The sequence below is a fragment of the Scyliorhinus torazame genome, chromosome 8, assembly GCF_047496885.1.
Source record: "Scyliorhinus torazame isolate Kashiwa2021f chromosome 8, sScyTor2.1, whole genome shotgun sequence".
NCBI lineage: Eukaryota > Metazoa > Chordata > Chondrichthyes > Carcharhiniformes > Scyliorhinidae > Scyliorhinus > Scyliorhinus torazame.
In genome coordinates this window covers 228928963-228950106 of record NC_092714.1, presented here as the reverse complement: position 1 = coordinate 228950106, position 21144 = coordinate 228928963, and the positions used below count along the sequence as shown (strand labels likewise).

At 42.7% G+C, this 21144-nt stretch overlaps 1 protein-coding gene across 3 annotated transcripts in view; it reads left to right on the top strand.

Annotated features, from left to right (window-relative positions):
* Window positions 1–21144, top strand: part of LOC140428436 (dnaJ homolog subfamily C member 5) — a 107864-nt gene that overhangs the window by 63784 nt on the left and 22936 nt on the right. For all 3 annotated transcript variants that reach the window (XM_072514881.1, XM_072514883.1, XM_072514882.1), the window contains one exon: window positions 15695–15811. In XM_072514881.1, the coding sequence (XP_072370982.1) occupies window positions 15705–15811 (107 nt within the window). In that variant the 5' untranslated portion in view covers window positions 15695–15704. The remainder of the gene's footprint in view (window positions 1–15694; window positions 15812–21144) is intronic.

Below are 21144 nucleotides of genomic sequence, written 5' to 3'. Positions count from 1 at the left end.
AAGATAGAGTCCGACTCCCAATGTGGCTCAGTTACATATGCTGGAAGCTAAATATACTCACAGGGCCTGTCCTTTGTGGACAAAAGGAACCATGTCTACGCATTGTGCCTTTTTCAACAAACATTTGGGAGACAGCTGTTCCTCATGCAATGCCTTTACCAATTGGTCAACCTGCTGCTTGGCAGTTAAATGTTCCCTGGTGCATTCTTCATGGCAAGGCCTCTACCAATCGGAATCCACTTGTGAATCTGTCAACACTTACAATGTGGTATGAATTGTTGTTCCCTTTACAATTGGTATTCTTGTAAATCTGTCTTATGTGTGGAAGGGAAAAAGCTTCAACAGCATATCTCTCTTGTTCAGCAATACAAGTTAAAGAGGGTTGACAGCGGAGACTCAGGAAAATGAATTGCTCTATCTGCATGGTGTCGGATTTGAACCCAAATCTCCAAGGTGAAAATATGCCGTCCGATCCGTTTCCTTTTCTTTGTAAAACATTTGTTTGAAGCTGGTTCATGCCTTGCTGGTTTCCACTAATTACCTGGGTGGATCTTTGCCAGTTATATTCTGTGCCTTCAGATAATGGGAGGTTATGGAAAGTGTTGTGGTAGCTATCAAAAGCACGTTAAGACATTCGGTCAAATAATTGGATGTTATAGATTATACCCCGGGGGTTTGATTGTTGAAAGGACAGCATTCATTTCCCTCATGTTCCTGCCTTCTGAGGTTACATCTCTGGCAGTTGATTTGGAAAGTACAATTTCATTTAATGTTAGCTAAAATGGGATGTGTAATTTTCAGCCTTCAATTTTATCCTTAACTTAAGGGTAGGGGTGTGTGAGGTTTTTTTAAATTATGTATTTTTAAATTTGTTTTGAAATACTACTCCAGAAATTGGCTGCAAAATGTTTTTTGCTTCTCTGTGGAATTAGCCTAATTGGTGGGTAAGCAGACTAATGCATTCAATTTTTTTCTTTAACGGGATGTTGCCAAGATCAGCATTTGTTGCCCATCCCTAATTGTCCACCTCAGGCCAACTGGTGCAGGTACCCACCGTGCTGCTTGGAAAGGAGCTCCAGGATTTTGACCCAGCAGCAGTGAAGGAATGGTGATATAGTTCCAGCTCCAGATTGTGAGATTAATGTGTACATATTGGAGTTCCCATGCATCTGCTTCTCTTGTCCTTCTGGGAGGTGAAGGTCATGGTTTTGGAAGGTGCTGCCGAAGAAGCCATATTGAGTTGCTGCAGTCCATTTTGTCTATGGTGCACAATGCTACCACAGTGGTGAAGGAAGCTGGTGGAAGGGACTCTGATAGAACTGGTTGATTTGCCTAGAACAGTGTTGAATTATTCCGTGTTGTTCGAGCTATACTCATCCAGGCAAGTAAAGAGTATTCCATACCACTCCTGATTTGTGCCTAGTAGGTGGTGGACAAGCTTTGGGAGGAGTTGCAGAATTCCCAGCCTCTGACCTGCTCTTGTATCAGGTCGTTGCCTGGTGCTTATGTGACATAAATGTTATTTACCACATCAGCAAAAGCCTGAATGATGTCCAGATCTTGCTGCATGTGGAAATGGACTTTCAGAATCTGGAGTTGTGAATGGTGCTGAACATTGTGCAATCATCAGCGAACATCTGCACTTGTGATGTTATGTTTGAGGAAAGGTCATTGCGGAAGTTGCTGAAGATGTTTGGATCTAGGATACAATTTCCTGAGGAACTCCTGCAGTCTTGTCCTGGGACTTGGATGACTGGTTGGGGGGGGGGTTAGAAAATCCCGGCCAGTCGCTTTCTCCTCACTACTTGAGTTTAGCTCTGTCTACATGTTTCATAATGGTTGTAATGAAGTCAGGAGCTGAGTGGCTCTGGTGAAATCTATAGTGAACAGGTTATTGCTGTGCAAGTATAGCTTGATAGTATTGTCGATGACACCTTTTGTCACTTTCATGGTCAAGAGTAGACTAATGGGATGGTAATAGGCAAGATTGAATTTGTCTGTTTTTATATGTGCAGGACATACTTGGGCAATTTTTCACATTGTTGGACAGATGCCTGTACTGCGGCTTTAATGTAACAGTGTTGTTAGGAGAATGGCTAGTTTTGGCACACAAACAATACTGTTGCCAGGATGTTGCCTGAACCCATAGCCGCAGCACTATCCTGTGTCTTGTAGTACCAGACCCAATGTATGATATGAAACAGGACAAGAAACTCCAACAACTTTGCAATTTGTATACTGTGTAGAAAGGTTACTTCACCCCCAGGAGTAATTCCACTGACAAACGAGGATCATTTATATTAAAACAAACTTTATTCTTAACACTGGACCAACTACATTAACAACACAGAAAATAGCTTACAATTAATAGTTAAACAATTTTTAACAAAAATGTAGCACTTCAACTTATGTTCTCTATCTCCAATTAAGCAAAACCCACTACAAGTCAAAAGCTATTTGTAAATAAAGTGAGCAAACACAGGGATACTTGTTGTCTTCTATGTAATGAATTGCTTTCGGCAAAAAAAGGGAGATCCTTTCAGACATGAGCTGCAAGTCCTTCTGTCATAAGAGTTTTACAGCATGGAAAGAGACCCTTCGGCCCGTCCCATTCGCACCGACTATCAAGCACCTAATGATTCTAATCCCATTTTCCAACACTTAGTCTGTAGCCTTGTATGCAAAGACATTTCAAGTGCTGATCTGAATACTTCTCCGAAGTTGAGGGTTGCCACCTATATCACCCTTTTAGGCAGTGATTTATAGATTCCAATCATCCTCTGGATGCCACCTCTAAACCTCCTGCCCATTACCTTAAATTGGCATACTAAAAGGTAAATCTGCCTGCTACTGACCTACCATTAATTACATTATCTCTATCCAACTGACTGTCTTATGACCATCTTACTAAGACTAAATAGAATATCTCCATTATCTAAGCCCAGGGAACTTTTTTTTGATAAACAAAAGTCCATTAGCTCTATATAGGCAAACAAATCCATGATTATCTCACTTTTACAGCATTTCAATTGCATCTTTTGCAGACACACTGCCTGCCTGGATATTAAACCAGGATTTATAATGTTACTGCAATAGATGTATAATACAATATATATGACAATTTCCTCACTCTTTGTAGGTTCTTGATATCACACGGAATGAGTGGAATTGATTGAAGACTGGCATCTGTGTTGCCTGGACCTTGGAAGGAGGCCAAGATGCATCATCTACGTAGTACTTCTGACTGAAGGAAGTGACAAATGCTTCAGTCTTGTGTTTTGAGCATTTAAATATTTATGGAGCTTTCTCCTCCAATTAAGAACATACAGTGCAGAAGGAGGCCATTCGGCCCATCAAGTCTGCACCGACCCACAAAAGCCCTCACTTCCACCGTATCCCCATAACCCAATAATCCCTCCTAAACTTCTTTTGAATTCTAAGGGCAATTTATCATGGCCAATCCACCTAACCTGCACGTCTTTGGACTGTAGGAGGAAACCGGAGCACCCGGAGGAAACCCATGCAGGCACGGGGAGAACGTGCAGACTCCGCACAGACAGTGACCCAGTGGGGAATCGAATCTGGGACCCTGGTACTGTGAAGCCACAGTGCTAGCCACTTGTGCTAAATTAATTGTTTAATTGTACACCGGTCTTATATGCTGGATATGGAAGGAGTTTAGAGTTTTTTATCTGATCTGATGGTTGTGGGGTTGCTTAGCTCTGTATATCACATGCTATTTCTGATGTTTGGCATGCAAGTAGCACTGTTCTAGCTTCACCATATGGCACCTTATTTTTAGATATGCTTGATGCTGCGCTTGGAATGCTCTCGAACTCTTCATTGAACCAGAGTTATTCTTTGGCTTGATGGTACTGGTAGAGTGAGGGATATACTGGGCCATCAAGTTGCAGACTCTGGTTGAATAAAATACTGCTGTTGCCGATGGCCTACAGTGCAACAGGAGTGTCCAGTTTTGAGCTGCTTGTTCTGAATCTTTACCATTTATCACAATTCTGGAGGGCATCCTCAGTGTGAAGATGTGACTTCCATCTTCACGGACCTGCTAATAACTCCAATTAAGAAACCCTGTACAGTTCCAATGCCACTTATAAATAAAGTTAAATAGATTACTTAGTTCTGTAGAGACTTTTGGAGAGAGAGACACCCTTTCAGGAGCAGAACCAGCACACTACCTAGCAACATTTGGCAAAACTGCTGTTCAACTTAAAATCCTTCTGCCTTGTCAGACTCTAATCCCATGGCAAAACTACAGGCAGACCTAGCTCCTCCCATTAATTAAATCACTATCATCGAATCTCTACAGTACAGAAGGAGCCCATTTGGCACATCACGTCTGCACTGACCCTTCGAAAGATCACCCTACCTAGGACCAATCCCCTGACCGATTCCAGCAAACTCGCCCTAAGGGGCAATTTAACATGGCCAATCCTCCTAACCTGTCCATCTTTGGACTGTGGGAGGAAGCTGGAGCACTTGGAGGAAACCCACGCAGACACGGGCAGAATGTGCAAATTCCACTCAATCACCTGAGGTCGGAATCGAACCTGGGATCCTGGGGCTGTGATGCAGCAGTGCAAACCACTGTTCCACCCTTCTGTCCACTATCCCACTAATGTCACATGACCTGCTTAGCTAGGACTAAGTGCAACGTCTCATAAATTACCTACTCCAGGGAATCTCCAGCAATGTTTCATTAGCCCTCTATATGTAAACCAGTAAATGGTTAGAATTAATCATGATGTCGCCTTTTACTATATTTATATATATATATATATATATATATTATATATATATATATCAATTTCTTAAGATCATCGCACCAGCTACAGTGGATGAGAGAGAATGGGGCAAGACCTATGGACATGACTCACTATGACAGCAGATCGTCTGGTAGGAGTAACTACAGGCACTGGCAGCAGGAGTGGTTTGGTACTGCTGAGTGGCTTGCTAGCCCATAATCAGTGGGCAGTAGAGTGAATCACATTACTGTGGGTCTGGAGTCACAAGTTGGGCAGACTAGGACGACCGTTCTCCTTCCCGAAACTATATTCCTGAACCAGAAGGATTTTTACAACATAGTTTTGTGGCACCAACTTTAAATACCAATTTTTTAGTAACTGAATTTAAATTCCATCAGCTGCTATGGTGGGATTTGAGCCCATGTGCCCTGAGTATTGGGCTGGGTTTCTGGTTCAGTTACTTTAGAATCATAGCATTTACAGTGTCGAAGAACTTTACTACTTTATCATTTCTAATTTTTCTATACTTTTTCATTTTCCAATAACTTTTTTATTGGCAAGACCAAGCTGAATTTCTTGGTAAGGCACTGGAAAGACTGTTTTAAAAAAAAAAAACACAGGTAGTCTGATATTTTCTGCTTCTCTTCCCATCTTGTGTCATGGATGTGTAATTCAACCTACAAGCATTGATGGTCCATCAAACTCAAATGTCAAAGGGTAAGTAAATGTCTATTCTCGGTCTTTCATTTAAAGAGGCACTCAACCTAGATGGCTGGCTTTTGTGAATCTGAGGCAATTGCTGGACTGGACATTCTTTTGTAATGTTGTATTATGTTGAGTTGACTGGTAGTGTTAGTCCAGATATCTGAGTGAAAACTACAACATGCTTGTTGAAAGGAATATACTTGTAAGGTGCGCCTTCATTTCAGTATTAATCCTTATGGCATTTCAGTTGTGATGGATTCTCCTGTTGTTTCAACAGATGAGCGTTCGGCAAGAAAAAATACCAGTTTACCGTCGAGGTTGCTTTGTCTCGCCTGGCATTAAGCCAAGTCTCAATTTGCATAACTGATGACAAAATACTGCATATCGTGTTGGCGGGGTGGATGGAGGCATTGACTTTGTGCTTCGCTTGCTTGTCCTGAAGGCACTTGACTCTGTCTGAAATATCAGGAACTTGGGCCTATCCAAGATTGTTTTCCCCATGTGTTGGGATCCAGTTTGTAAGCACCGAGGTTGGCTTTCAGATTTTCTTTATATCTAAGTTTGGGATGTCCTGTGGTGTGGGTTCCCATGCTCAGCTCGCTGTAATGTATTGCCTTTTGTATGCATTTCAGTGCAATTAGACTAATTTGAAGGATCTAGTATAGTATTTTGCACATGATGTCAGAAAATCCGAATCAGTGGTGTGTTCAGCGAGTGGCATTTTGTGCAATGCAGCAAGGAATCCATCAGATGCTGAGTATTTTGAGATTGATGGCTGCTTTACCAAGCCTAATCCCGATCAGCAAGATTTAGTGTAGTTCATTTCAACATAATAATTCACACATCTAAAAGCTTGCAATCTTGCTCTGTCACTGTTATTTTTTTAATATAAATTTAGAGTATCCAATTATTTCTTTTCCCATTAGGGAGCAATTTAGCGTGGCCAATCCACCTACCCGGCACACCTTTGGGTTGTGGGGGGGTGAAACCTATGCAGACACGGTGAGAATGTGCAAACTCCACACGGAGAGTGACCCAGGGCCGTAGGCTGTAGTGCTAACCACTGTGCCACCGTTCCGCCCACTCTGCCACTGTTATAAAAGCCAGGCAGTGTTTTCAGTGATCTTCAAACTTTTTTTTCGGGGACCCATTTTTGCCGGCCGGCCTTCGCGACCCCCGCCGGCCGGCCTTCGCGACCCCCGCCGGCCGGCCTTCGCGACCCCCGCCGGCCGGCCTTCGCGACCCCCGCCGGCCGGCCTTCGCGACCCCCACCGGCCGGCCTTCGCGACCCCTGCCGGCCGACCATTTTCTCTTACCTTGTTTGCTGCTGACAAAAATGGAGGAAATGGTTTTGGGTCCCTTTGGCCCTCGTACACGCTCCTCCAATTGAACCTGTTAGATGAAGGCGGTGTCGGAAAGTATGGAGTCTCCAACTGTCCAAAGTTCTGCATTTTTTTCCTGTAAAACTTTATCAAACAAACTTGTAAAAAAAAAAATGAAAAAAATTAAAATTAAATGTATCAAATAAATGAATAGACCCCCCCCCCCCCCCCCCACTTGTAAAACAAAAAGCTGTGACCGTTTTTTAAAAAAGCGGCCGCACTGCGTATGCGTGCCCTATCATCGGTGTGCATGCGCATAGATTTGACACGCATGCGCAGTGCGGCCGCATTTATTTTTACGTATTCGCAGCCTTTTTGAAGGCCGTTTGCAGCTGGCTTTGTTGACAGCCGGCTGTTGCGCGCAGATTTGCGCGATTGGGAGCACCGCGACAGACGGCACCGCGACTCTCCCGCCACCCGCCCGCGACTCACCCGCGGCCCCAAGTTTGACGATGCCTGGTCCAGCTGATACTCAAATAGAGAGATCTGCCCGTTTTTAAAGAAGGCCAATTCACAAGGACCAGCTCTGCTCTGAGTCAATGTGAGAATGTTCAGAATTTTACATAGCACTGTGTCTCCAAAGTGCTCTCTCCTTCCCATGCAACCCCCCCCCAAAATTCATGCTCGCTCTCCATTCTCGCCCTTTTTTGGCCTAGCTGTTGATACCTGTGACGCAAAGTCACTATCCTGGGGTAAGGAGCTTGTACAACAGGCAGGCAGAAACCGAAATACAGTAAAGTTTGAAACTGACACTTGCCCTCCTAGTTCACCCATGTGACCTCTTGTTTCCCGCACTCAGGCAGTGACAGTACACTCTGTCTGCAATGTTACCACATAAACATCTTGGGGCCCTTTCAAATTCTTCCCCCAGAAATGACGGAGCAGTTGAGGCTTACCAATCCCATGCGGTTTGTCGGAATTAATCCAGTGTATCCAGGGTTGGCCTGTTGTTGCCTCCAGACTGGGATTATCTTCTCTGCACAGTTGCCTTTGTTGCCCAAAAACAGGGAAGCTCATGACCCAAATGTGACCTCTGAAATCCCTGATGTGGAGATGCCGGCGTTGGACTGGGGTGAGCACAGTACGAAGTCTTACAACACCAGGTTAAAGTCCAACAGGTTTGTTTCAATGTCACTAGCTTTCGGAGCGCTGCTCCTTCCTCAGGTGAATGAGGAAGGAGCAGTGCTCCGAAAGCTAGGGACTTTGAAACAAACCTGTTGGACTTTAACCTGGTGTTGTAAGACGTCGTACTCTGAAATCCCATTAGTTGTTGTATCATTTGGGAGCCCGTGCTGCAAGAGAAACAGCACAGAAACGGACAAGTTGGCCTAATCCGTCCATGCTGATTTTTTAGCCTCTATTTGAGACTCCCCTAATTTTTTGTTCACCGCCATCTACCTTTACAACCATTGTATTCCCTTCTCCCTCAATGCTTCTGTAGCTTTCCCTTGAATGCATTAATACTACTCACTTCAGCCACTCTGGCATAGAGTTCCATATTCTTACCACTCTCTGGGTAAAGAAGTTTCCCCTGAATTCTCTATTGGATTTCTTGGTGACTCTCTTATATTAATGGCCTCTAATTAAGCTCATCCTGACGAGTGGAGGCATTCCATCTGTAACCATAAATCAAAACGTATCTTTTTTTTAAGGACCTCTATTAGGTCACCCTCGGGCTTTTTGAAGTGAAAACAGGCCCACCCTATTGAACTTTTCCTGAGATATTTGCTCGTGCATTTCTGGCATCTTCCTTGTAACCTTCTCTCCACCCTCAGTGCCTTTGTCTTTTCATAATGTGACGACTAGAAATACATGAAGTACCCTTTCTGGTCTTGGCAAGGTTTGTTCCCTACTTTTCAGTTTAATCCCTCGAGAATTGAAGCATAATACTTGGTTTGATACTTTGTGACACAAGTTTTAGTGATTGGCTTATTTAAAATCCCTCTGTTTCTCACCTGAACTTGTATCTTCCAAGCGCTCTACTCTTCCTATCAGAGTGAGCTGTCTCTGTTGAGCTTCAATTGCTAATTTATTTACCCATCCTGCAAGTTTATTCATGTCCTGTTATCACTTGTTGCAGTGCTCCTCAGTATTGTATATCCCCCATTTTGGTATTAGCCATATATTTAAAAATTGTTTTGGATTCCAAGGTGTAAATCGTGAACAGCAGTGTCCCTGGCAATGATGCTTGCGGAACACCGCTTGGCACCTCTGCACTCTGAATAATTACCCTTTACTCCCACTCTGCTTTCTGCCTTGAATAAAGCCAGCTAGAAATCAATGCTGACATTTGGTGCCTGGGTCCACATTCACCTTATTCATTAATCTATAATGGGCACCTTATCAAAGGCCTCTAGATAATCCAGATCAATTGCATACACAGCATTGTCTCTCATCTCCTCACAAATTCAGTAAAGTTGGTCAAACAAAGTTTTCCCTTTTGAAATCCATGCTGACTATTCGTTATATTTTTCACTTCACTCTGGTGAATCCCACACCCATTACTGAAATGCACTATTCACTTGCATACTTTATATCGACACCAAAATGTTGACACAGTCTGATTTAATTAATACAAATTAATATTATTTCCAGTCATGCATGATGGGTAACTTTAAAATTCTGGCTTGTTCTGTTGTTTACTGAATTTCGAGAGTTTTACTGGCAGCCTGGGATATGGACAGTGTATTCTCTGGAAATAATAACTTGCATATAAATCCATCAGAAGTCTTTGATGACAAATATTTAAATCAAGATTATGTTTTACTCATGAGTAAGCTGTGGTGTAACCGGTTATAAAAAAAAACATCTGCCCACTTTGGTTATTTAATGTGAGCACATTGCCAGTAATAAAGAAAATGACACAATTCGCAGATCAATTTGGCAGCACTCTATGCCACCGAGTTATAATCCTGTACACCATTTTTAATGCAGTGACGAGCGACATAACCTCTTTCCTTAAAGCAAAGCATACTGAATAGGTGGGGAAAATGTTGAATATTTAACCATCATCTAAGACATCACTTATGACGTGATTTGAAACATTAATAGAGAAGTAGGATTCTGTAAAATCTGTTTTACTCCCAATCTACAATAGGGCTGTATTCCTATAATCATGTTCAATTCTGACTCACTGAGCTAAGTTCAAGGGATGTCTTAATAGATGGCGGGAATAGCCCCAGGCTGTACAATCATTAATTTTTCCTAAAATTCCTAGTGAAGAAGGCAAATGGTCTTCCCTGAAACTCCTTTGCTATGGTTAAGTTGTTGGTGCATGGTACGGGGGAGGTCTGTCTAACATCTGTTCGAGCCAAAGCTGTCAAGCTAGTGTTGCCCATGTAAATGGTTTGACTGCTTTAGAAAATGGCTATCTGTTAATCGGTTCATTTTCTCAGTTCCAAGTATAATGTCCTAAATATATATGAATTCTACCTATTTATTCATGTATTTCCTGCATAAGGGAACCAACGAGAGGAAAAACATACTTTGCCTTATTTTCACCAATCTGCCTGCCGCAGATGTATCTGTCCATTACTGTTTCGAGCTGAGTGGCCACTGCACAGCCCTTGTAGCGACCTGCCAATCTGTTGTGTTGCACTATCACTGCTAAATGGGATAGATTTCAAACGCAACTAGTAACTCCAGGCTGGGCATCAAGGAGGAACTTTGGGCCATCAGTAGCAGCAGAATTGTACTTAACCACAATCTGTAAACCTCGTGGCCTGATATATCTCCCCTCTGCCATTACCACCAAGCCAGAGTGCAGGAGGGCATGCCAGGAGCAGCGCTAACCATACCTAAAAATGAGCTATCAACCTAGTGTACCTGAAAAACAGGACTACTTGCGTGCCAAGCAGCAAGTAATAGACAGAGCTGCTCAAAAGATAAAGCTGCAGCATTTGCAACAATCTTCAGCCAGAAGTGCTGAGTGGGTGGCCCATCTCAGCCACTTCAGAAAGTCCGTAGCATCACAGATGCCAGTCTTCAACTAACTTCATGCATTCCACCTGACCTCAAAAAAACAGCTGAAAAGATACTGCAAAAGCTATGCACCATGACAATATTCTGATATTGAAGGGGGTGGGATTCTCCACTGGTTGGAGTCATACATAGCACAAAGCAAGATGGTTGTGGTTATTGGAGGCCGATCATCTCAGTCCTGGGCATCAGTGGAGGAGTTCCTCAGGTAGTGTCCTAGGTCAAATCATCTTGAGCTGCTTCATCAATGAACTTGCTTCCATCAGAAGGTCAAAGATGGGGACGTTGACTGTCTGATGTTCACCAATCAGTGTGCACGTTCAGCATCATTCATGACTTCTCAAATACTGGGAAGCAGTCCATGCCCAAATGCAGCAAGATCTAGACAATATTGCAAGCTTGGGCTGCTAAATGGCAAGGAACATTCGCACTACAGAAGTCCAACAAGAGAGAATGTGACTATTGCCCCTTGACATTCAATAGTATCACCATCACTGAATCCTCCACTATAAATATCCTGGGGGCTACCAGAAGTTGAACTGGATTAGCCATGTAAAAACTGGCTATAAGAACAGGTCAGCGGCTAGGAATCCTGCAGAAAATAACTCTCCTCCTGACTCCCCAAAGCCTGTCCACTATCTACAAGGTAAAGTTAGGCGTATGATGGAATACTGTCCACTTGCCTGGATGAGTGCTGCTCCAACAACACTCAAGCTTGATACCATCCAGGACAAAGGCCATTTAATTGGCAGCAGACCCACAAACATCAGCGTGTACCATCTACAAAATGCACTGCGGGAACTCAGCAAGCCTCCTCAATCAGCACCTTCCAAACCCTCAACCGGCTCAATCTAGTACAACAATAGCAGTAGATACATAAGAGCACCACCACCTGGATGTTACCCTCCAAGTCACTCACCATCCTGACTTGGAACAATGTTGCCGATCCTTCACTGATGGGCCAAAATTCTGGAACTCCCTCCCAAGCAGCTCCTAACCTGCCTACACCACATGGACTGTAGCGAGTTCAAGAAGGCATTTCACCATCACCTTCTAGAGGTCGGTTAGGGATGGGCAGTAAGTGTAAGCCAACCAGTGACTCCCCCATCCCATGAATGAATTTGAAAAAATAAATGATGTGAGCATGAGTGATGGAGAGATCTGGAAGGAGAAGAAGCCCCAACCTCCTGTAGAGACCCAAATGTGTAAATACTTGCTGTAAATAGAGTTATGGTTTTGAGGTCTACAATCTTGAGCAACATACTTTGGGAGAATAGATTATCCTCATAATCTCTGCCTAGGCCCTGACCACATAACAAAACACGATGCATTGATTTTACTGTACTGCAGCCAATAAAGGGACGTGGAACTGTGTACACTGCGCCACTTGTACTTACTAATACAATTTGTAAATAAGATGGAGTGAAATCTATCTCTTATATAAAACCTTGGTGTTGGAGGTCTTTATCTCACTATTGCTCAGCTGAAAATTTATGGTTTCTTCTGCAAATGTAGCAAATAATTCAGTGAGTTTTGTTAGAAGTTGGAATATATTATTAAAATGTGTTATGCAATTATACTGTAACACACAGTCATGAGCAGTAGAATATCCAATAAAGAGCAAAAATGATTGTGATGTGCACATGCCAACTGAATAATTACTATATGCATTGTCTGTCATACTCCTCTGGAGGTCTTCCATCCACTGCCTCCAGCCAGTTCCCCAAAACCCAAACAGCCCACTTCCACCTCTTTCCCAAAATCCGTAACTAAGCCTGACCTATTGTTTCAGCCTGTTCTGAACTTATTTTTCCTATCCTAACTCCATTTTTTCTCTCTTAGTCCAGTCTCTTCCTCCCTCCATCCGTGGTCTCTGAACAACTTTCTTTCACTCCACTCATTTCCTGTTGCTATGGGTTCCAGTTATAAAAGCAAATTACTGTGGATGCTGGAAAATCTTAGCAGGTCTGGCAGCATCTGTCGGGAGAGAAAAGAGCTAATGTTTTGAGTCCAGATGACCCTTTGTCAAAGCTTTGGATAGGAAATGTGGAACATTTCATTATTGCAGTCGGAACACCGGCTCCCTCCTCGCTCTTTTTCCAATACATTGACTGGATCAGTGCTGCCTCCTGCTCTTGCCATGAACTGGAACATTTCATTGACTTTGTTTCCAATTCAGAGCCTTCCCTCACCTTCATTTGGTCCATCTGACCGTCCCCTCCCCTTCCTTGACTTCTCTGTCTCCACTTATGAAGATCAGCTATCTACTAACGTTCACTGCAAACTTTCAGGTCCTAAACTACACTTCCTCACACCCTGTTTTCTGTAAGGCTACATTCCAGTCTTTCAGTTTCTGCCATCTCCATCGCATCTGTTCCAATGATGCACCCTTCCACACCAGCGCATCTGGCAAGTTTTCCTTTTTCCTCAACTAAGGATTTCCCCTCAGCTTGGTTGACTGAGCCCTCCAAGGTGTCCAATCAATTTTACTCACACCTGCTCTCTCCCTTCCCCTCTCTCCCAGACCCATAATCTGGTTCCCCTTGTCCTCACTAGCTTCAATATTCAACGGATTATCCACTGCCATATCTGCCAGCTACAGTGTGCTGCAACTACCAAGCACATCTTCCACCACTCTCTCTTTTCAATATTCCATTGGGACTATTCACTGCACAACCCCCTCTGTCACTCCTAACACCACCTCCCGAGGGTTGCACGGTAGCACAGAAATTTGCACTTGTTGCTTCACAGCGTCTGGGTCACTGTCTGTGCAGAGTCTGCACGTTCTCCCTGTGTCTGCGTGGGTTTCCTCCGGGTGCTCCAGTTTCCTCCCACAAGTCCCGAAAGATGTGTTTGTTAGGTGAATTGGACATTCTGAATTCTCCCTTTGTGTTTCCGGACAGGCAGTGGTTACTAGGGGATTTTCACAGTAACTTCATTGCAGTGTTAATGTGAGCCTACTTGTGATAATAATAAAGATTATTATTAGGAGATGAACGCCGGCCCTTCTCCTTCCTTCGCAAACACTCCCCCTAAATGAGACTGCAATTTAGCTGTAATTCTTTCAATTTAGTATATTGTATTCACTGATCACATTGTAGAATGTTCTTTACATTGGGAGACCAAACTCAGACTGGGTGACCATTTTGTCGAATGCCTCTGTTCAGTCTGCAATCACCATCCTGAGTTGCCGGTTGCTTGTCATTTTTAATTCTCCACCTAGCTTCAATGCTGGTCTTTCTGTGCATGGTCTGCTGCAGAATTCCATTGAAGCTCAGCACAAGTTCGAGGTCCTTATTTTTCAACTTGGCACTCTATAGCTTTCCTGACACCACATGAGTTCAACTTTATATCTTAACCTATACCTCCAATTTGTTCTGTGTTTTTTTTCCTATCCTTTTTGTTTTGCTGGGTTGATCTTCAATTTATTTCCATCTATATCCTTTCAGGTTGCATTCCGATGCTTTTTATGCAGCATTATATGCCTCATTTGGATACAACTTTATTTCTTTACTCTATCCATTACTACTCTCTTTGGTTATTGCATCATGAAATCTTTTATCATTTAATCTCCTCTGACCTCTACCCTGTTACAGATCATCTCCTTTGTTCTTCCTGCCCTCCCACCTTCCACTACCTCCAAAACCCCTTACATTTCTATCTTCCTTCAGTTCTGATGAAAGGTCTTCGGCCTGAAACATTCACCCTTTCTCTGCAGATGCTGCCTGACCTGAGTTTTTTTTTCCCCGCATTTTTGTTCTTATTACTGTTTTTAATCAGTCAGTGCACATACAATAAACTGGAACGGAAAGGTCAATTTTCTCAATTTGCTTTTTATATCCAGTAATTCGTATTGTTACTGTAATACACTTTGCTTGCTGTGTGTAGCCACCTAAAATGGCTGATTCCCGATTAATTTGGCCAAAACCCGATATAAAATGGCTAACCGAAAAGGCTGATGGGAAAAGCAGCCAACAGGGCACAAACGGACAGCTGCAGACAGAATAGCGGATTCGGCTCTGGGGAAGTCGGCCCAGATTGATACCTGCGACCATTAGCATCACATCAACCCAGACATCTGCACTTTAATCGGCTATCCCCGGGAACAATTGCAACATATTAGCAATTGAATGCCGGGCCAGACCTCTCGGCGCCAGCAGTGGCCGAAACAAAGACAGGTGAACGACCACCCCCCGATCGAGGAATTGCCCCATTATTGGAGCATATCGAACCCAGTGATTGGGAACAAGTCCAATCGATTGGGAACAAGTCCAATCACTTGGGACTCCGGGTCAAGGTCCGCCCCGAGAGGCGGGAAGCCCCTGGGCCCTATAAAATGAGGGGCCAAGTTCAGATTGGCCCTTCTCTCCCTTCTTCTCCTGCTCGCAACCTTCGCAAGAACATCGACCAGAAACCGTAAGTTTGACTCCAGCGGTCGCTACCCGATAGAGACTCCTAGCCATTGACCCGTATCAGCCTTTTGAGTCCCACAGGCCAGACCCAATTCGATAAGCCATTCGTTTCCCTGACCTGGTGGGCCATCCCCAAAAGTTAAGTATTGGCCAGTAGTGGTAGGTAGTGATATAGAAAGTAGGATTATTGTGTAAGTATTTATTGCTGCACACAATAAATGACCGTTGATTTCAATCTTATTAAGCGGTGTGCTGCCTTATTAATCATAACTCGAGCTTGAACCACGTGGCGGTATCAGAAAGATATCTGGCGACTCGTGAGCAAAGGTGACATAATCAGAGCTAATAAAACTAAGGCTAATAAGAGCAACATGTGGGACTGTTATTCAAACTAATTATTCATTTGCTGAGAAATAGCCTCTTGGTATCTTATTATCACTCTTTTCTCTTCTAGTTAGTACAAAATGGCTGACCAAAGGCAGCGCTCACTGTCCACCTCAGGGGAAACGCTATATGTTGTTCTGGGACTTGACAAAAATGCTACACCAGAGGACATTAAGAAATCATACAGGTAAGTGGCTCAATAATGGAATAACAATGAAGATCTTATCCAACATAACTAACTAAATCTCAAGTTGCACATATACCGATCATGGCTCCTCATTCAGAACCATCTCACCTACATGTCTCTGATGTTACATAAGAACTAGGAGCAGGACTAGGCCATTTGGCCCCTCGAGCCTGCTCCACCATTCAATAAGATCATACCTGATCTTTTTGTGGACTCAGCTCCACTTACCCGCCCGCTCACCGTAACCTTTTACTCTTCTACTGTTGAAAAATCTATCTACCTTTGCTGTAAAAACATTTAACGATTGCCTCATCTGCTTCACTGGGCAGAGAATTTCACAGATTCACAACCCTTTGGGTGAAGAAGTTCCTCCTCAACTCAGTCCTAAATCTGCTCCCCCTTATTTCAAGGCTATGCCCTCTAGTTCGAGTTTCACCTGCCGGTGGAAACAACCTCCCTGCTTCTATCCTATCTATTCCCTTCATAACTTTATATGTTTCTATAAGATCCCTCCTCATTCTTCTAAATTCCAATGAGTATAGTCCCAGTCTACTTCATCTCTCCTCATAAGATAATCCTCTCTTTGGAATCAATCCTCTGCACACACTCCAGTACCAGTACATCCTTTCTCAAGTAAAGAGACCAAAACTGTACACCGTACTCCAGGTGTGGCCTCACCTGCACCATATAATACTGCAACATTACATCCCTGCTTTTAAATTCCATCCCTCTAGCAATTAAGACAAAATTCCATTTGCGTCCTTAATTACCTGCTGCACCTGCAAACAACTTTTTGTGATTCATGCAAAAGGACACCCATTTCCCTCTGCACTGTGGCATGCTGCAATTTTCTACCATTTAAATAATAGTCCATTTTGCTGTTATTCCTACCAAAGTGGATGACCTCACATTTATCAACATTGAACTCCATCTGCCAGACCCTTGCCCACTCACTTAAACTATCTATATCCCTCTGCAGACTTTGTGTCCTCTGCACACTTGGGCTCCACCACTCATCTTAGTGTCATCTGCAAACTTTGACACATTATGCTTGGTCCCCAACTCCAGATCATCTACATAAATGTGAACAATTGCGGACCCAACACTGATCGCTGAGGCACACCACTAGCCACTGATCGCCAACCAGAAAACCACCATTTATCCCCACTGATTTCCCACTAATCTATGCCACTTTGTATGCCTTTTCTTTCAATTTGATACCCTCCATTAATTCCTTCGATATCCGTGGCTGTTTATCCTTTTTCCTGCAGTCCTTTCTTTTCACAGGTATGTACTTTTTCTGAACACTCTGAAAAATCTCTTTGAAAGCCCTCCACTGTTCCTCAATTGTCCCACTACGAAGTCTTTGCTCCCAATCTACCCTAGCCCAACTCCTCCCTCATCCCATTGTACTCCTTTGTTCAAGCACAAGACATTGGTATTGAATTTTACCTTCTCGCACACCATCTGTATTTTAAATTCAACTATACTCTGATTGCTCCTTCCAAGATGATCCCGAACTATGAGATCATTTATTATTCCTATCTCAGTACTCCGGACCAGATCTAGGATAGCTTGCTCCCTCGCAGGTCCCACTACATATTGTTTGTGAAAACTATCACGGATACAGTCTATGAACTTCTCCTCAAGGCTGCCCTGACCAACCTGGTTTGGCCAATCGACATGTAGATTAAAATCCCCCATGATAATTGCTGTACCATTTTTACATGCATCAGTTATTTCTTAGTTTATTGCCCGTCCCACCGTGATATTATTTGGTGGCCTATAGCCTATCAGTGACCCTTTTCTCCTTACTATTTCTAATTTACACCCAAATGGATACAATCTTTTTCTCTATAGAACCTACAACATCTCTCACTACCGCCCTGATGTCATCCTTAAATATCAGTGCTACCCCACCTCCCTTACAATCCTGCCTGTCCTTCCGTATAGTTTGATACCCCTGGATATTTAACTCTTATCAGTCGTGACCATCCTGTAACCATATCTCTGGAATGACCACTAAATCGTACTCATTTGTGATGATTTGTGCCGTCAACTCATTTATCTTGTTTTGAATGCTGTTATGGGTCAGAGTTTAGAGAATCCCAAAGTGTATCATGGAGTTCATCTGACCCACAACTTTTAATAGATTGTGGTATGGGGCTTACTCTACAGGTATGGTACAGCAGAAAATGGACCAGTGGTTTTTAAAACAAAACAATGTTTTAGAAAGGTTAACTTTAGTTCATAGAATAAACAAACAGTGAACATCTTAGCAACCAGTGAATCAAATACACCCACCAAAGAATACAACACTAAATAACCTGTATGCTGTCACTTTACCATCCAAAAGACTTAACAAACCTTCAAACAGGAACACATTAGGGTTTACATTCAAGACTGAAAACATTTATAATTCTTCTGAATTCACCAAATGATTAAGAGATAGTCCTTCATGGCAGAGATCAACAGCAGTGCAGCTCACAGACACATCCAAGCTTTCTCAAACTGAAACGAAAAAAGCAGAAGTGGAGCTTCGCTCCACCCACACTCTGACATCACTCCAGTAACGAGCAGCTCCATTTCTTAAAGGTACATTTCTTAAACATCCATTTCTTAAAGGGTACTCTCACATGACAATGCTACGAACATTCAGGTAAAGTGCCTTGATGCTAGTTTTATGGTAGATGTACAGTAGCAAAGTGGTTAGCACTATAGCTTCACAGCGCCAGGGTCCCTGGTTCGATTCCCGACTTGGGCCACTGTGCGCGGAGCCTGTATGTTCTCCCCGCATCTACGTGTTTTTCCAAGGGTGCTCTGGTTTCCTCCCACAAGTCCCAAAAGACGTGCTATTAGGTAATTTGGACATTCTGAATTCTCCCGCTGAATACCCGAAAAGGTGCCAGAATGTGGCGACTGGGGCTTTTCACAGTAACTTCATTGCAGTGTTAGTGTCAGCCTACTTGTGACAATAAAGATTATTAATACCTTTTTTGAATCCTAGCAGCTCTATTAATAAGATCTCCTGAGTTCTTCCCTTTATCATTTTTCTTAACTTTCTCTAGTTGAACACACCTTGCCATGTGCTAACCTGCTTTGCTTCCCATTAACTTTTACCCCCCCCCCACTTGCTAGTTTAAAGTCCTTGAGACCACCCTATTTATCCTTCTCACTAGAACACTGGTCCCAGATCCGTTCAGAAAACCGTCCCAAAGATACAGATTCCTCCTGTTCCAATATTGATGTCAATGCCCTGAGAAATTAAACCCCACGTTCCCGCACCACTCCTTTAGTCACGTGTTTGCTTCCCTCACTAGTGTCATATGTCAGGTTATTGCACTTCAAGAGGGCAAAAATAAATGTTAATGATAACTCCAAAATGTGAACAAATCAAGTAGCTTGATTCAGTTAGTAAAGATCAATCAGAAATTAGAGAAATCCAGTTGCACCTTTGTCTTTGATTACCAATTCCAATAGAATGTAGGTAAAACTATCTGGTTAAACATATGAACAGTGGGTAGGACACTCTTCTTTACAGCTAGCTGAAAATAGAATTTACAACATCGATTATTCTTAGTGCTGTTTCTCATCCAAGGAGCTGCCTGCATGATTTGGAAATTACTTTCTCAGAGGATTATTCTTTCTCCTGGAGCCTGAGATTTAATTTGAAGTGCTTGTCTGTGGGTCAATTTTTAAAACTGACTTTCCTACTTTCTCACTCTCGCTTCTTTTCTTCTAAACTACATTGATTATGATGAGTCCTTATCACCTTCATTTTGGCTGCTTATAAAATGTAACACTTTTTACTGTTGCATTTGTCTGTCTTGCTGTTGTTATCAACTGCGTCCTCCCAGCTCCATTTTCCATGATAAACTGCAGATACTCTACAGTACCATCTGAATCGGAGCTGGAGGAGTCTCTGTTCTCATCAGTTATAAATTCCACCCACTTTTCTGTCTGTGTTTGAGGGTTTTTTTCCCTCATCGCTATTTGCTACCTTCTCCCTCATTCTCTGATGTTCACACACCCCATGATGCCCATTCTTTATTCTCTCAAACCCCTGCCTCCAAAGTTATCACGTCAGGATGTCCTCCAATTCCCTCCGACTCAATGATTGTCTGCTTACACATTCCAGGGCCACTCCAATGCTACCAAAACCACATTGCATACCCTTTTGTAACACCCTAACTTATCTACCTCTTGCCATCTTCAGTCCAGAACTTTTCCCTATAATGAGCTCTTAAAAACAAAGTTAACTATAGAATAATCACAAGCCACTGGCACAAAGGGTAACATAATCATTAAGTTAAAAGCTAAAAATGCAATTTAATTTAAGAAATCACTGTTGCAGCAGGCACCATAATAATTTATTGTGCATTGTATACCATATCTTTCAATTTGCCTTAATTGTTGACCTGTGTTGAGGTTATTCTACAACAACTAATTTTACATTTGCCAATGGGATGATCTATGTTGGGATGTAATGACGGGTGCGACAGCTGGATGCCACGTCGTTATTATGGAAGCTCAGAATAGTGACCGGAGTCAATTTGTGGAAACTACAGGATAGGAGTGAGGAATGCCAAGTGCCAGATCAATTGGGTGTTGGGGGCACAGGGGTTTGTGGTAGACCTCATTCAACTGAAGGCCAAGTCAGGAATATGTCCGAAGCTCCAATAATGAAGTGGGCTGTAAGGCTCGGAATTCGATTCTAGCCTGTAGTAAGATTGGGCTTCTATGCCAAATAAGCTAGGGAAAGACGAATGCTAATGTGATTGAGTGAGATGTTCTGGTTGGAATTTGATATTTTGCAATAATTTGGTGGGAGGACAGCGAGTCCGAGACTGAGTTAGTGAGGAATTGTGTTCAGAGCAACGCCAATCTGGTTGGGTGTTGGCAGATTGTGAAATGGGGACTAAAGTTGCAAATTAATAAATTGAGGATGGTGGTAGTAAGCTGGAGAGGAAAATCATTTCCAAGTGATTTATACTTATTATTAAGAGTGATGAGATTTGGTTCAATGTTCAGTGCTTAAATGTTTTTGATTTTTTTTTTTCAAAAGGGAGAAAATGGTTTCACATAAACCTAGTCCAAGCAATTTACCTAGAATTAGTTGCTTAAATTTGCTGAGCTAAATCCTTTATTATGTGCCAGGACAAATCAGATTAATTATATATTGTAATGTTAAGTAGAAAATAAGATTTTGGGCCACTTCGAACCAGGTTTTATGAAGTGGCAGGCTAAGAGTATATCAATTATATCCGTGAGATCTAGATCATAAAAGTATGTAATCATTTTGCATTGAGTTGTTGTAACTGAAGGACCACAGT